We start from the raw sequence: 16906 nt of genomic DNA, 5'->3' as shown, positions 1-16906 counted from the left end.
TTCAATTCGCAAGAGGCTGAATCTCATCTCATCGAGAAAGCACCCAAGCGAGCGAAACAGTGTCCCTCTGTCTCTTTATGTTTAGCCCATCTATCTGATGCTATGTTGCAGCAGCCAGCCAGCGCCAGCCGTCTGGGCAAAATGAGTATGATCTTGTTGGCGCCCGTGGCATTGAATTAATGCAAGAGAAGCTAGCGACCCAGTGTTGCCAACTCCTCAGTATAAGGAAAGTAGCTATTGGCTGTCCTAAAAGTGTCTGGAAGTCGCTAAATGACGCCATCGCCTAATTTGCATAATTGGCCATGTGCATGTAATTGTGATGGACGCTGTAGGAGAGAGGAATAATGTCATGGGAGAGACAAAACGTGAGTAAAAAACACCCTAAATATGTTTAGAACTACAAATGAGCAAGCTGCAGAGAGTGGCACACACATCGAATAAGAACCAGATATTTGAGGCCATACTCCTCCTTCAGCACTTTATGGACCCCATTGTCAATCCCCGTCATAAGAGGCATTGTCAGTCCCTATCACCAGGAGTTTCTCTTTTTTAAGACAACACTTCTCGAGGAAAGCTACAACAGCACGGGCTATAGATTTGGCATCTCTTCCCTCCAACTCAACAAGCCCCAGACATGTTGATACAATTGTCTGCTTGGTGTCACTAAAGTACCTTATCATAACCCCCAGGTACTTAGAAACACTTAAATCCGTGGACTCATCGAGGAGGCTGAAACGCTGGTCAACCACATCTGCAACCAACCTTTTCAGAAAGTATGGTGCTAGAACACCATTAATAATTTCTGTGCACTTTGTCCTGTGCATGTTGAAGTGGGTAGCAGCAGTGGAGTCTGAGAAAGCAGCTCTACATGCTTCTCCAATGTGATCACATGCCAGCATGGAACAATCAGTGTTCAGATCGCTAATGCCATGGTGGCCTCAGCCTTTTTTGCAGAGTCAATTTTTTAAACCATAAATGGCAGCTTGTTTTGGGTGGAACTGTTATAAGGCTTTGTCTTTTGAGTATGTTTTTGAGTTGTCGTGTTTTTTTTACATCACTAAGTTTGGCGTAGAAATCAGCCTTACAATACAGGCAGTATGCCCGTGTATCATCTCCAATACACGGCTTCAACCAGCCTTTAAATTCAGGGTTTGATTCCCACTACTTTCTGTATTTTTGAGTGTACAGTTTAGACTGAGACATGATGAGCAAGCCAGCTAGATGTTTAGCTTGTGTCACAGAGAGGCACACACACAGTGGACAAGGTGAGTAAGTGACAGAGGCTGTGTGAGTCAAATCCAGTGATTTATTTTTGTGCAGTGATTTATTTTTAGACAAAAAACATTTTACATTTACATCCCGCCCTGAATGTAAGCCAGGGCGGGATCAGCCAGCAGCGGCTTCCTGCATGCGTGATTCATTTGCAGTCTGGACGCAGAGGGGTGAACATCTCCTGTTCTGACTGCAGCTGGGAGGGACTGCTGCGCGAGGACTGGGCTGCCTGTGAGTGCTTTTCGATGAAGGTTGGGCCCACGGCAGCACCCGCTGCTCGTTGAGAAGAGTAAGAACAATACCTGCTTTCACGTCAGAGTCTCCAATAACACCAGAAAAAGTCGCTAGATTTGTCGCTAGTTGAATAATAGCCAATCAGCATTGAACTAAACTGAGCGAGCTCAACTTTTAATGGTCCTGGAACACCAAAATAAAAAGTGTCAAGGGAATACAGTTTGGGTTTGGCTTCACACCAATTACATCACATTAAAGACGAACATCATTGAGAGAAAAAATCTTGAATTGTTGCATCTTGTTGTGGTGTTGTCCTACCTACGGTGGCTGGTAGCTCAAATTGACACTTTCCTAGAATAGTAATGGACAGAGATAGCGATTGGGAACGTGGTTTTACCTAATTATCCATATCAAATTGTATTTGTCACATGCTCCGAATACAACAGGTGTAGTAGACCTTACAGTGAAATGCTTAATTACAAGCCCTTAACCAACAATACTTTAAGAAGTTAAGAAAAAAATAAGTGTTAATTAAAAAATAAATAGAAAATAAAAGTAACATAATTAACAGCAGCAGTAAAATAACAAGTGAGGCTATATACAGGGGGTACCAGTATAGTCAATGCGCGGCGGGCACCGGTTAGTCTAGGTAATTGAGGTAATATGTACATGTAGGTAGAGTTAAAGTGACTATGCATAGATAATAAACAGAGTAACAGCAGAGGGGTCTGGGTAGCCCTTAGATTAGCTGTTCAGGAGTCTTATTGCTTGGGGGTAGAAGCTGTTTAGAAGCCTCATGGACCTCGACTTGGCGCTCCGGTACCGATTGCCTTGCGGTAGCAGAGAGAACAGTCTATGATTAGGGTGGCTGGAGTCTTTGACAATTTTTAGGGCCTTCCTCTGACACCGCCTGGTATAGAGGACCTAGGTGGCAGGAAGCTTGGCCCTGGTGATGTACTGGGCCGTACGAACTACCCTCTGTAGTGCCTTGCGGTTGGAGGCTGGGCAGCTGCCATACCAGGCAGTGATGCAACCCGTCAGGATGCTCTCGATGGTGCAGCTGTAAAACATTTTGAGGATCTCAGGACCCATGCCAAATCTTTTCAGTCTCCTAAGGGGGAATACGTTTTGTCGTACCCTTTTCCCGACTGTCTTGGTGTGCGTGGACAATGTTAGTTTGTTGGTGATGTGGACGCCAAGGAACTTGAAGCTCTCAACCTGCTCCACTACAGCCCTGTTGATGAGACTGGGGGCATGCTCGGTCCTCCTTTTCATGTAGTCCACAATCATCTCCTTTGTCTTGATCACGTTGAGGGAGAGGTTGTTATCCTTGCACCACACGGTCAGGTCTCTGATCTCCTCCCTATAGGCTGCCTCATCGTTGTCGGTGATCAGACCTACCACTGTTGTTGTCATCAGCAAACTTAATGATGGTGTTGGATTCATGCCTGGCCGTGCAGTCATGAGTGAACAGGGAGTACAGGAGGGGACTGAGCACGCACCCCTGAGGGGCCCCCGTGTTGAGGATCAGCGTGGCGGATGTGTTGTTACCTACCCTTACCACCTGGGGGCGGCCCATCAGGAACTCCAGGATCCAGTTGCAGAGGGAGGTGTTTAGTCCCAGGGTCCTTAGCTTAGTGATGGGTTTTGAGGGCACTATGGTGTTGAACGCTGAGCTGTAGTCAATGAATAGCATTCTCACATAGGTGTTCCTTTTGTCCAGGTGTGAAAGGGCAGTGTGGAGTGCAATAAAGATTGCATCATCTGTGGATCTGTTGGTGCGCTATGCAAATTGGAATGGGTCTAGGGTTTCTGGGATAATGGTGTTGATGTGAGCCAAGACCAGCCTTTCAAAGCATTTCATGGCTACATTTGTGAGTGCTACGGGTCGGTAGTCATTTAGGCAGGTTGTCTTAGTGTTCTTGGGCACAGGGACTATGGTGGTCTGCGTGAAACATGTTGGTATTACAGACTCAGACATGGAGAGGTTGAAAATGTCAGTGAAGACACTTGCCAGTTGGTCAGCGCATGCTCAGAGTACACGTCCTGGTAATCCATCTGGTCCTGCTGCCTTGTGAATGTTGACCTGTTTAAAGGTCTTACTCACATCAGCTGCGGTGAGTGTGATCACACAGTCGTCCGGAACAGCTGATGCTCTCATGTTTGTTTCAGTGTTACTTGTCTCGAAGTGAGCATAGAAGTGACTTAACTCATCTGGTAGACTCGTGTCACTGGGCAGCTGTGCTTGACCTTTGTAGTCTGTAATAGTTTGCAAGCCCTGCCACATTGAATGAGCGTTGGAGCCGGTGTAGTACGATTCGATCTTAGTCCTGTATTGATGGTTCGGCGGAGGGCATAGCAGGATTTTATATAAGCTTCAGGGTTAGAGTCCTGCTCCTTGAAAACGGCAGCTCTACCCTTTAGCCCAGTGTGAATGTTGCCTGTAATCCATGGCTTCTGGTTGGGGTATGTACGTATGGTCACTGTGTGGACGACGTCCTCGATGCACTTATTGATAAAGCCAGTGACTGATGTGGTGTAGTCCTCAATGCCATTGGAAGAATCCCGGAACATATTCTTACCTTTGCCTCGATTCGGCAGTCTCATCATGGCATTTGTAGTTCTTTATGATAGCCACATTAGCAGCTAATTAACATTTCATTTTTGGAGGGTAAAAACAGGCAAATACATCTTGATAAAAATCACCTTGTTCTTGAGAGATCCTTTAAACAAAGCCACATTTGTCCATGAAACCTCCTGCAAACATAGCCATGGGAAGTAGGGGTGCTGAGGGTAATGCATCACTCCATAAAAAATAAAACATAATTACACAACACGATTTGTGAACTAGGCCTTTATTACTCCTGTAATCCTCAACCCCCCCACCCCTCACCCCACCCCACCCCAATGAACACTTGCAAGGCATGCTGGGTATTATTCTAATGAGCCTATGAAACAAGGCCAATAATAATACCCAGTGTGTTTTGCCATTTTTATTTTTTACATTTGCATTTTGGTCATTTAGCAGGCACTTTTATTCAGTGACGTACAGTCAGTGCATTTAACAGAGGTAGATAAGCAACTGTATTTCAGTCTTATTAAGTAAAACATTTTTTTTTACTGTTACTGAGAATGTTGTTATAGGGAAGGCGTGTAGTTGCAAATGTATTTTGTATCTAAATTCCAAAATACCTCAATATACCTGTATTTGAGGGGGGATCCTTAAAAGGTACAAATTTTAGTTATTTGTTCCATTTGACTGTAAAACCCAACATCTAGCAGTACTACTTCTCTGAGAGTGAGACAGATATAGCATTTAGCAAAAAAAATAAAACAATTATTTGTCTCTGAAATGAAATCATCAAGTGACAGATTTTAAACAAATAAATGCGTCATTGAGCAACCCCATGCCATGATTAGATGGCTTACCTTTTGATTGCACGCTACAAACTTGGCATGTTCCACCAGCTGTGCTCGTTCCTCTGTAGCCTACATTGGGCCATGTTTGTGCAATGAAAAAAAACATGGAAATAATGTTATGGAACCATTGATATTTTGGGGGGGGAATATGTATGCAAACTGTACACTGTGGTGTGGTGGTGACCATAAAGCCATTTGAAAAGTATTAAAGACGCACTATACTGACATCACTCCGCCGTTTTCTGTTTAATCAAATTCTAATATTTTGCTTAATTTCAGTTTGTGACAAAATAAGCAAGTATAGTGTATAGAATCATTGTACCATCTAAACTGCTGTGAAATATATATTCCATAACCAAAAATATTGTATTTTCAGCTGTTTGAAGCTGGTGTACACAAGTGAGTGCGCACTCATGCATGGAGCCCAACACTCAGCAGTTCCATCTGGTCCTCTGCTGGGCTGTATCAGCTGCTCTAAGCTCCTTCTACACACAAACCCACCTGTGCTACCATTTGCATGCATGGCCATCTTGCATTTGAAGAAGAGGCTGTATAAAATGTTGGCATATTAGTTTCTTACAGTTTTTATTATAAATCACTTAAAAGCATTAGTATTTTGTTGTCAAATCTCAAGCAATGATCAAATCTCCAAATACATGTACAGGACTTATAACAATGTTCTACTCTTTGTACACTGATAGTACGTCATCCTGACCTCTTTATTGCAAAGCCTTTAAATACAAATGTCATCTGTCAGTGTATACAGTTTTGTTGAGAGAAAGTTCACACATTGTTTCGATCAGGGGAAAACAAAGTGGCATTGCTGATGGTTTCCTTCAAACTGTAAATACAGTGGGAGAAAAGTTTAATTTGTTTACCAGTCAGATAATTATGTTGGGATAATGATATACATGTACCTGGGACACATTGAGGGTTCCTTACTTTTTCCTTCATGTGTATATATAGTAATAAAACTGTAATGCCATATCATTCCATAGTAGGCTATTCTGCATTCTCATTGCAAACAGTTTTTTAGTTGACATTACATGATGTCATGTCAACTTGTTTTGCTTAGTGAATAGCATGTGCAACTTATGATGCTTTTGCATTTGTTGTATTGCAATTTGCTAGCATGTTGTATTGAATGCTGATGACTGTAAATTGGATCTACGGCAGCCTTGTGTGTGTGTCAGAGAGGCTATGTGCACGCTGTACACAAAATGAGGTGGAAACTGAGCTGCACTTCCTAACCTCCTGCCAAAATGTATGACCATATTAGAGACACATATTTCCCTCAGATTAGACAGACCCACAAAGAATTCCAAAACAAATCAAATTTTGATAAACTCCCATATCTATTGGGTGAAATACCACGGTGTGCCATCATAGCAGCAATATTTGTGACTGCCACAAGAAAAGGGCAACCAGTGAAGAACAAACACCATTGTAAATACAACCCATATTTATGTTTATTTATTTTCCCTTTTGTACTTTAACTATTGTCACATCATTATAACACTGTACATTGCCATAATATGACATTTGAAATGTCTATTCCTTTGAAACTTGTGAGTGTTATCTATTTCACTTGCTTTGGCAATGTACTTATACGTTTCCCATGCCAATAAAGCCCTTTTTAATTTAATTTAATTGAGAGAGAGAGAGAGAGAGATTGGGAGGGGTGAGAGCAAAGAGGGGGGTGAGTGGGGCCATATATGCCATATATGGGCACGCCATCGACTCTGCCTTGCTATTGGCTGTGGGCCTTGTGCAGCTGCCTGTCAACAAGATGGCCTTCCTCTCCACGGATGTTCTGATTCCGATTATTTTGGTTGGTCAGAGAATGTACCGTAAAGGCCAGCCTGTGTCCGCTCTGAAAAGGTAGCCAGATGAACGAGGAAGAGTGTGAAACAGGCTCAGGATCAGTACAGGTTGTGTACAATCAAAAAACGGACAGTAGGCTTCGAGGTTAACATTAGGTTGATATTAGAAAGTAAGTACTATATTCTGCAGATAGCTAGCTACGTGGACACGTAACGCTAAAAGATAACCCGAGTCACCTGCACCCCCATCCTTGCTCAATCGGGTTCCTCGGTCGGTTGTTGAGAGGAAAACGGGCCTAAGACGGGGTGACTTACTAGTGCTGTCATCCGCACTGTTGCAGGTCAAGAGTTTGCGGATCTACAGGTAAGACGAAGATAACATTAATAATTGCACTTTACGTTAGCAATTCTTAGCTGCATTTCAATTTCGTTAGCTAGCAACACACAATATGGGTTCCATTGCAATTTTGTTTGGCAGCCTAGCCAGCACACAGTGTTACACAACACAACACGTAGTTGGCTAACTGATTTTAATGTTTACTTCAAAGACAGATGTGGTGCCTATCAGTTAGCCGCGCCAAAGCGAGTGTTTGTAACCATGTAACAACGAGATTGTTGTTGGCGTCTTGGGCTATATAACGCTCTAACTAACTTAGCCTAGTTGGCTAGCCAGCTAACATTAACTTAGATAAATTGGTAACGTTAAGCTAACTAGCAGCTAGGAAATTAAGTTGGTTAGCTAACGTTACTTTAGCTAGTTGTGTTAGCTACCTAGCTAACGTTAGCCAGCTGACGTTAGTGTTTACTTCTTTGCGGCCTGCACGTCAGGTAGTTGCTCGTTAGCATAATTGATTTGCATATAACTAACCTAATATTAGTTAGCTAGTTAACCACGGTACGGACCTAGGGGGTTGACTTAATGTTATAAGAATAACTAAACCGTCTGGTGAAACCACAGCCAGGATTTGTGTTTCGTCCTATTCCTAGCTAGCTATGTAACTAAATTAGCTAGATTGCGCAATTATTGTTACATTTGTATCATATTTCTGGTCATTTCAACTCATTGTTTGGTTGATCATTGTTAGACAATTGAATAAACACATATGGGGATGTCAATAATTAGTCATTGGCTACTCATGGTTACCCATGTAGACCACCTACCTGTAAATTACAACCTAATGGAAATGTTCCGTTAAATTCTGAAGGTGCTTTGTTTATAGCTAGAGTCCATGTCACCTGTACTTCCTCAGTGCAGTAACGTTTCTCTGTTTCGTTTGTTTGATTTTCAGCTTCTTAATTCAGTATTGGCTAGGTGACCATGTTTTCCAAACACTGGTAAATATCTAACGTTACTCTGAATTAAGATTCAGATTTGTCTGCCGAAACAATGGGGTGTCAGCTATGACATGTGACACCTTGACATTGAAAACATCTATTTTGTTAATTGAAGTGAAGTGGATTTACAGCAGGTGACAGAATTTCATCATGGGTCCCTGATCTGTACTATGCAGAAATAAATGCATAATTATGGATATTAGAGTGTTGTATCTTAAATAGGCGCACAAATGTAGATATGCAATATAGACCTCTGCATATTTTGGTATTATTCTACACACTGGCTATTAAAAATTATAGAAATAAATGTAACCTTTATTTAACTAGACAAGTCAGTTAAGAGCGTCTGGATAAGAGCGTCTGCTAAATGACTTAAATGTAAATGTAAATTAAGAACAAATTCTTATTTACAAGGACGGCCTACACCGGCCAAACCCGAACGACGCTGGGGAAATTGTGTGCCGCCCTATGGGACTCCCAATAACGGCCGGTTGTGATACAGCCTGGAATCGAACCAGGGTGTCTGTAGTGACACCTCAAGCACCCAAGACAAAATTTGTTTGGACCGGACCAAATCCGAATCAGTCATAAATATCTGTTTCCCCTTTTTCCCTCAGAACAGCTTCAATTTGTCGGGTCATGGGCTCTACAGGTTGTCAAAAGCATTCTGAAGGGATGCTGGCCCATGTTGATGCCAATGTTTCCCACAGTCGTGTAAAGTTGTCTGGATGTCCTTTGGGTGGTAGACCATTTCTGATACACACGAGAAACTGTTGAGCGTGAAAAACCCAGCAGCGTTGCAGTTCTTGACACCAACCGGTGCGCCTGGCACCTACTTCCATATTTTTGTCCTGCCCATTCACCCTCTGAATGGCTAACATACACAAACCATGTCTCAAGACTTAAAAATCATTAATTGAAGTGGATTTAACAAGTGACATCAATAAGGGATCATAGCTTTCACCAGGTCCAGTCTGTCATGGAAAGCGCAAGTGTAGTTTGGTAGAGTACAGTGAATTAGTGTACTGAACTTGTGTGCTTTACTGTGTACTGTACTGAACTCTATTCTACTGAACTATACTTTAATAAAAAAAATGTTTTACCAAATCTGAACCAATCATGGATGTCTGTTTTGGGCCAAATCAAGGCCAGTCTGGACCGGACCAAAAATCAACGTCATTGGACGTTGAATACTTCTCAATGTCCATGGATGTCTGATGTCAGTTGGTGCTCAGTGAGTAAGGAAGCTGATTACAGTAAATGGAAAGAGCGGGGGCTCATGGGTAGGTGTCAGTAGGTAGCCGGGAGAGGTGACATTAACTGGATGGAGAGGGCTTGTCCAGGTTGTAGTCACACTTGCTTTGACCACCAAATGGTAGAAAGAGAGAAAGAACCGTTATGAGTTGTGGAAGGAAGGACTGTAGCAGGTGACCCAACAGTGGTTTGTGACTATGATTTCCCATTGTTGCCAATTCAATTGCAGTAATTTGTAAAATAATTGTTTTGAATCACTTAATAATTTATAACCAAATAGATATTAGTAAAATCGCTAATATGTAGGTCTACCTTTACTTGTTACTTTTGTGAACTTTCATTATCCTCCCTCATGAGAGAAACGGGAAAATATCTTAGGTATGTGGGTTTTTGATAACAGAATTAAGGCACAGGGCAGTGTGTGTGTTGATGTTAGCTGGCAGGGGTCTTCACATCAACATGATTGTGTTTTGATGTGTTACTGATACCTCTTAAGACTTTTTCTGGTAAATGTTTTCTAAGGCCCTTTTTCCATCTGTTTGAATAGAGTTCGAAGCCTTTGCTTAGTCCTAATATTTAGGGTAGAAAATAAACTGTGTACATATATGCCTTGATTTCTTAAATATAGATGCCTTCTGTAGCTTTCATTAGACACCATATTTAACATCATCCTATGAACTTGGTGGCGCTCAAGGTTCCGGTTTTACATGGAAAGGCTCTTATTTTATCAAAGATGAAAGAAATAATCGAACTACAGGAAAAGCACATGTTGTTCAACTGAGAACTAGGCCTATAGACTTTTATCTTTGGTACTAGAATCAAAAGTATGGGAATAGTGGAGAAATGGGGCATTGAAACATGCTTTGGGCAACTTCGTGATTCATCTTCACATGTAGGTCTATATTCAATAGTTAGATTCCTGGGATCATCAGCTTGGTTCAGCCTAAAATCCTCTCAGAACAGTTTTGTATTGATAGGGTTTGTTTTCAATGTTTACAGAGAAACTACAAATCACCATTATGGTGACCACTGTCCTGGCCCCTTTACAACCAACACTATTTGAGTGAGGGGTTGATGATGAACTCTTTTCATTGAAGCCAAATGGTGGAAAGAAACAACCTGATGAAGAGCTGTAGTTTAAAAGGAGGGCCTCGATATCCGTTGCAGTTCAGCACAGTGCTGTTCACTGCCAGAGAAGCACAGCTGACAGACCAAACACTTCTATAGCCAGCTTGTCTGCCTGACCCTCTCGCGACAAAGGCACTCTGGGTTCATTTTATTCTGGGTGGGTGGAGTCCATTATTCTTGTAGACGAGCATCATCAGCCTCACCTTGGCACGGGCTACTGCTGTATTGTCCCTGCAGGCGCAGCCAAGGCGAGGGCCAGTGGCTGGAGTAATTTATCACCTCTCTGCATAGTCCACCATTCTCAAAGCCTCTGAGAGGGAGGATATCGCTAGAGGCGAACGAGGGGCCTGTCTGAATTATCTGAGGAAAAACTCAAATCCTAATTCCAGGCTAATAAGTGTTTTTCCCCTGAAAGGTCCTTCCCTGCTTAGTATGCCTAAACTGTTTCTTCTCATTATTATATTTTCTCTGTGATGGGAATGATGTCGTGCTAAACATTCCTTCGCTGCCTGAGACCATTCTGACGGTGGTATTTTAGTGGGCGCAGATAGAAACGCAAGTTGTGGAATTGAAATGCATTCTGTGGCATTTGACAACCGTTGTTTTGTTTCTATACATTCCCTGTTAAATCTGTAGCATTCTGTTATGATGTAGAGCCTGCTGAATATGCTCCAGCAGAAAGCCTCTGGATTGTTTGATGACTACATGATGGAGGAGTGAATGCTCCTGCATTGGTGTGTGTGTGTGTGTGTGGTGTGTGTGGTTCAGCGGTCGGTCAGACAACTTGGGGAGCCAGTGAGAGACGAGCCTCTGGCACGGCACTCAGCTATTTCTGTACTGCTGCTTGGCATGGACAGGATTTGGAGGATTTAGGCAACAAAAAAAGCTTAAAACCAGCCTTAATGTGCAGGAATTGTTTCAAATGAGAGGGGAAAACCTGCGCAATGATAATTCAGTTTTTATCAGCTGTCGGGGAATACCGATTTTCGGCAAAGTATCGGCCGTGTTTTGGTCCATGGATATCACTTTGATACGATAAACGGTGTACCAGTCTCATGTCCTCATTTTGTGGACTCTGTCATCGTTCAGGCTATTACTCATTACCTGTTATTAAGCCAGTATAGATGTCTTTAAACATGCTGCTTTTATTAGATGGTGTCTCCCTGCAGAGTTCAGCTTTGTTTCAGCTCGTATGGAAACACATGTAACCGCATACTGCATGCCGTTTATTACTATTGTAGCATTTTACTACCATCTGTTCATCAGCCGCCTTACTTCCTAAATAAATTGCAGGGGATATTGTGGGATCGCAGTCAGTAAATAGGCTATGACTACAGGATTGATTATAGCCACTGACTCCAGCTTCTGGGTGACTGGTAGTGCGACTGCCATCCTCCTCAATCTCTCCATCTTCTGAAGCAACGTTGGTGGCTCTAAATAGTAGATACTGGTCAATAGAGAGGGAATCTGACTGGAGACAAATGAATCACTCACTGTCCGCCACTCACTGTCCGCCACTCACTGTCTGCTTCAGGAAGTGACCGTGTTTGTTTCAAAGATGGACAAACAGACTGACACTCACTGTCCCTGTTACGCCAACCAATATTTTTATGTGGGGGGGATAAAAACGGAGTGGGCTGGTGGCCCTGGGATGTACTTCATACAGGATGTAATCTGCAGGCTCTTAGCTGGAGCTGTGTGATTTATAAAGCCCTTAACCAACCCAGGAGTACACACACACACACACACACACACACACACACAGCCTGGGCAGCAGACTACTCAGTGTAGACAGTCCTCTTCAGCCGACGGTAACGTTCTCATGCTTTCAACTGACAACGCGTATAGATAGGTCTATATCTAGCCTACGTTTTGGCTGGTAAGCGTCACCTCAGGGGACAAACAATAGTGTAACACTAGTGGTGTCTGTCTCAACTTGTTTGGCATCACGAGATTGAAGGAGTGGGGCTTGTTCAGTTTTTTTGTTACAAGATGTTTCATACATTTTATATACAGTGTGATATTATTTTTTTGGACAGGGAAGTCCTACTGAGACTAGGGTCTCTTTTACAGATGAGCCCTGCATAAATACATCACACATACAATATACATAACAAGAAAAACAGACACATTTGTCAACATAGAGGTCTAAAGTTCTCATTGAAACAGTTTTGCACCACTTGTTCCTAATTAAGCACCCAGTGTCACATTTTGGCAGGGTAACATGAAATGGCACGGGCACCCCGGGTAAACTGTTTTCCTGCAGGCCGCAGCCAAGATCCTTTAGACTCTGCCTGGCAGGCAATATCAATTCCACTACTCTCCCCTTCTAAAAATAGACTAGGCATATGCTTTCCTTGTTCTTCCTCATCTCCTATTAGGCAGGTCCTCTTTTGAAGTGTCAGGATGGGAATCCATTAGCTCTTTTATTCCTCCCTTCATCTGCCCCAGACACAAGGCCCTGAAATGGAAGCCTTTAATTAGATTGAAAGCCTTCAAGGCGAGATAATTGACTAATTGAGTTTAGCTGTTGAGGCTGTCTGAAAGCACGAGTCCTCCTGATTTCCTTGTGCACTGCGACTTGGTTTCTGAACCACCAAGAGGCTAGAAGCTGACTTGCTGTACTCTTGCTGTAATGAATGGCTAGAAGATGTGACATTTGATCCAGTGAGTGTCTCCACACCCTTCCATAGAGGTCACAGAATTAGACTAGGTGACTTCGGTATTTAGTACTAATGCAACATGTAGAATGCATGGAAAGAAATTGGCCGTTAAATTAGATTTTTAGATGTGTAATGTAATACAACTTGATGACATGACTCCTGTTTATCTCCCCCGGCTAGATGACCTATGATGGTTAATGTTGTAATACTCCTCTCCCTCTCCCTACAGATTGTATGCCCTCTTCCTGTGACGGTGCCTACTGGCTCGCACAGAGAGAATGAGTGGCATGGTGCACAGCAGATGCCCAGCCTAGTCGCCGCTGATATGCTTCCCTCCGGCCCGTGATGGACCGAGATACCTTCTCCCACATCCGACTGTGGTGCCCACGCCCCTTTGGCACCTACTCCCAGAACAAGCCCCGAAGCACGGGTACGGGGGGCAGTGGGGCAGCCCCCTCCCTCTGCAAGGCTGACACTGCGGGGCACACGTCGCTGGAGGCCGGGGGAGGCGAGGATGGCCAGGAGGAGGAGGATGCCGGCGCCGAGAACACTCCCCCAGACACCGACCCGGCACCGCAGGCCCCCTCCACCCCTCCCGGCGCCACACAGATGGAGGATGGAAGGGTGCTGCTGGACACCTGGTATGTCATCAAGCCGGGCAACACCAAGGAGAAGATTGCCTTCTTCGTGGCCCACCAGTTCAGTGGGGTGGGCCTGCCTCGACCCAGCGCCATAAAGGTGAAAGGGAACTGGGCCACGGACTGCACTAAGGCCAAGCGTAGGCGGCGCTGCTCCTCCTATGACCCCCCTGCCCGGGCCCACGTTATTTCCGCCCCCCCGCCCCCAGAGCCTTCCACCCTAGAGGACCTCCCCGGCGTGAGTGAGACTGACCTGCTGTCTGTGGCGGAGATGGTGGCCCTGGTAGAGCAGCGTACAGCCGTGGCCCTGCAGGGCATGGTGGCCCAGGGACAGACTGCCCCAGAAGACTCCGAGCACACACTCCTGCGGGGCACAGTCTCTGACCCCAGCCCCATGGTGTTCCTGTCAGAGAGCCCTGACCCCCCACACCCCTCGCATGGTGCCCTGGAGGAGGAGGAGGAGGAGGAGGAGGAGGAGCAGCAGGAGTCGCGGCGTGTGGCTCAGGTTGTAGCCCACTTTGAGTCCCAACATCAACTCCTGGAGAACACATTGAGGCCCGCGTCGGGCCTGGACTCTCCCAGGGAGAGGGAGCGGAGCGGGGACTCTGGCCGCGCCGGGCCCACCCACGGCCGAGGCGAAGTGAGGATAGCCTTCCGGGTGTCCAGCCTGGATCCTCGCTCGCAGTCGGAGCCCGCAGGCCGGCCCCGCTGCATGTTCATGAGCTGTGGGGGAGGAGGGGGGCAGGCGGGGGCCCGGGCCAACGAGAAGATCACCTGTGATCTCTACCAACTGGTCAGCCCCTCGTCACTTGACTCCAGCCTCCTGCTGGCCGGCTCTCCAAAAGCTGACCCCCATGGGGAGGGCCATACGGACCGGCCAGCCTCCAGCAGCCCGGACCCCAGCCAGGAGCTCGGCTCTGGGGAGAAGAAGCCTGTGGCCCGGGAGAGGGTGACTGGCTTCCACGTGGAGGTGGTGGTCACGGGTGCTGTGGACCAGTGTGTGTTCTATGGCAAGGACAGCACAGAGAATGTGCAAGAGGAGACGGTGTGTTTCGCCATGCCCAGTGGGGTCAGCCCTGCCGACGGCTCAGAGGACCCCCCTCCAGGCCAGCTGTTCTTCCTGCAGCCCCAGAGAGGGTCTGACGAGGACAGTGGCACCGGCAGCAGCAGTGGAATGTGCTCTTTGGACTGCGCCAATAACAACAATCCTGCTGGGGATGCTGCTGACCGGCCGGACTCCCCCCTGGCCAGCGTGGAGGACTGCTCGGACCCCTCCCTGTGCCGTCTCTACCGCCACGTCTCTCACGACTTCCTGGAGATCCGCTTCCAGATCCAGCGGCTGCTGGAGCCTCGTCAGTACATGCTGCTACTGCCCGACCACATCATGGTCAACATCTTCAGCTACCTGCCCACCCGCTCGCTGGCCGCCCTCAAGTGCACCTGCTACGACTTCAAGGTTCTGATTGAGACGTACGGTGTGCCCGCCACCGACTCGCGCTGGAACCAGGACCCGCTGTACCGCGACGACCCCTGCAAGCAGTGCAAGCGGCAGTACGAACGGGGCGACGTGTCTCTCTGCCGCTGGCACCCCAAACCTTACCACCACGACCTGCCTTATGGACGCTCCTATTGGATGTGCTGCCGGCGCACGGACAAGGACACACCAGGCTGCTGCGTGGGGCTGCATGACAACAACTGGGTACTGCAGCCCTGCGAGCTGGTGCAGACCCGCGCTAAGAGGGAGGACGGGAGGTAAAGGGGGCCCTTCCTGGGTCCCAGCACCCCTCTTACTCCCTCTAGACCCACTGCACCTGGTGGCACGCTACAGACCAGGGTTGGGGTCCTCTCCTGTGTTGTCAGCGCTCTCTGCTCGCTATCACCTTGTTCTTAGCAGTCGACAAGCTCCCTACTCGGTTGTTAATACATGTGAAAACTGGACACCTGATGAGTTGGCCCATGTTGGTGGTATGGTATGGTGCTCTGTGTGCATGAGGCCTGATGCTCAACGTTTCTGCCTATTGGTCAACTGACAGTTACGTCCTAGCCATGCTGTCTGTACTGGAGCTGACCCCAACCTTACTGACCAGAGGCTCAGCCACTGAGGACTAACTGGCTGGCTCACAGAGGGAGTCTGTGAAAGTTTTTAAAGGTCCAATGCAGCTGTTTTTATCTCAATATCAAATCATTTCTGGGTAACAATTAAGTACCTTACTGTGATTGTGTTCAATTAAAATGGTCAAAAAGAAAAAATAGCATCTTGGCAAAGAGCATTTTCTGAAACAAGAATGTTTGCTTGGACTGTCTGGGTCTGGTTGGGGAGGGGAAAACTGAGAGCTAGCTGTTGCTGGCAGAGGTTTTCAACTCTTTCTTATTGCTCTATTAACTATTGATGTCACCAGGCAGGCCAAAAATCCATCCTACCAAAACAGGCTGAAATTTCAGGTGGCATTTTCCAACAGCTCTTAGACTAAAAGGGCTTTAACTCACATTTTCACAATTGCACAGTATAATTCCAACCTCTGTGCAAAAATGTATATAAAACACAGGAAATCATGTTTTTGACTGCACTGGGCCTTTAATGATTGAGACTTTTTTTAACAGTGTGGGGGGGCAAGAGAAGGCAACTTGTCACTTTACAAAGCTCTGGTGTCACTTTGTACAATGGTTTTGACAGCTTGATATCAATGCTTTTGTTTTTTTGGTGTGTGAGCGAATGTTTGCTGTTTTTTGAGGACTACGTTCTCCCTCCCTCCTGTTTTCTTGCCCCTCCCTCCCCACTAACCCCCAGTCCCAACTCCTCTGCTAGTCGGCAGAGGGTAGTCTTTGCGTCAATGCGGATGAAAAGAAACCCTGACCATCTCTCTACACCAGCTTCCAGCCTTAACCCCACTGGTCCCACTCACTCCCTAAATCTGCAAAACCTTGACAAATACAGTATAGAGAACTTTGTTCACTTGACCCCTCTGACCGGGTATTGGGAGACCACTGTAGGTTTCAGATGTACAATGCTAATGGGAATATGTGCTTCTCAAATAAACAGAAATGATAACTGGAATATGACCCCTGACGTTTCTTTCTGCATGATGACTTGTTGGTAACTTTTGATAGGCCTACACTGTACCTTCTAATTGAAAAATCT

The 16906-nt window shown here is 45.7% G+C and overlaps 1 protein-coding gene across 2 annotated transcripts; it reads left to right on the top strand.

The window, feature by feature from the left end:
• Positions 1 to 277: 277 nt before the first annotated feature.
• On the top strand, positions 278 to 16822 carry fbxo46 (F-box protein 46). 2 transcript variants are annotated; one of them, XM_035771057.2, is made up of 2 exons: positions 278 to 365; positions 13359 to 16822. In XM_035771057.2, exon 2 carries the CDS (start codon positions 13475 to 13477, stop codon positions 15521 to 15523), a length of 2049 nt encoding a protein of 682 aa, XP_035626950.1. In that variant the 5' UTR covers positions 278 to 365; positions 13359 to 13474; the 3' UTR covers positions 15524 to 16822. The 2 variants fall into 2 exon arrangements, with proteins under 2 accessions (XP_035626950.1, XP_035626941.1); XM_035771048.2 differs by lacking the exon at positions 278 to 365 and adding an exon at positions 6680 to 7113.
• Positions 16823 to 16906: the final 84 nt, after the last annotated feature.

The sequence above is a fragment of the Oncorhynchus keta genome, chromosome 1 (assembly GCF_023373465.1).
Source record: "Oncorhynchus keta strain PuntledgeMale-10-30-2019 chromosome 1, Oket_V2, whole genome shotgun sequence".
Classification (NCBI taxonomy): Eukaryota; Metazoa; Chordata; class Actinopteri; order Salmoniformes; family Salmonidae; genus Oncorhynchus; species Oncorhynchus keta.
Note: the sequence above shows the minus strand (reverse complement) of the source record. Positions and strands in the feature narration are given on the sequence as shown.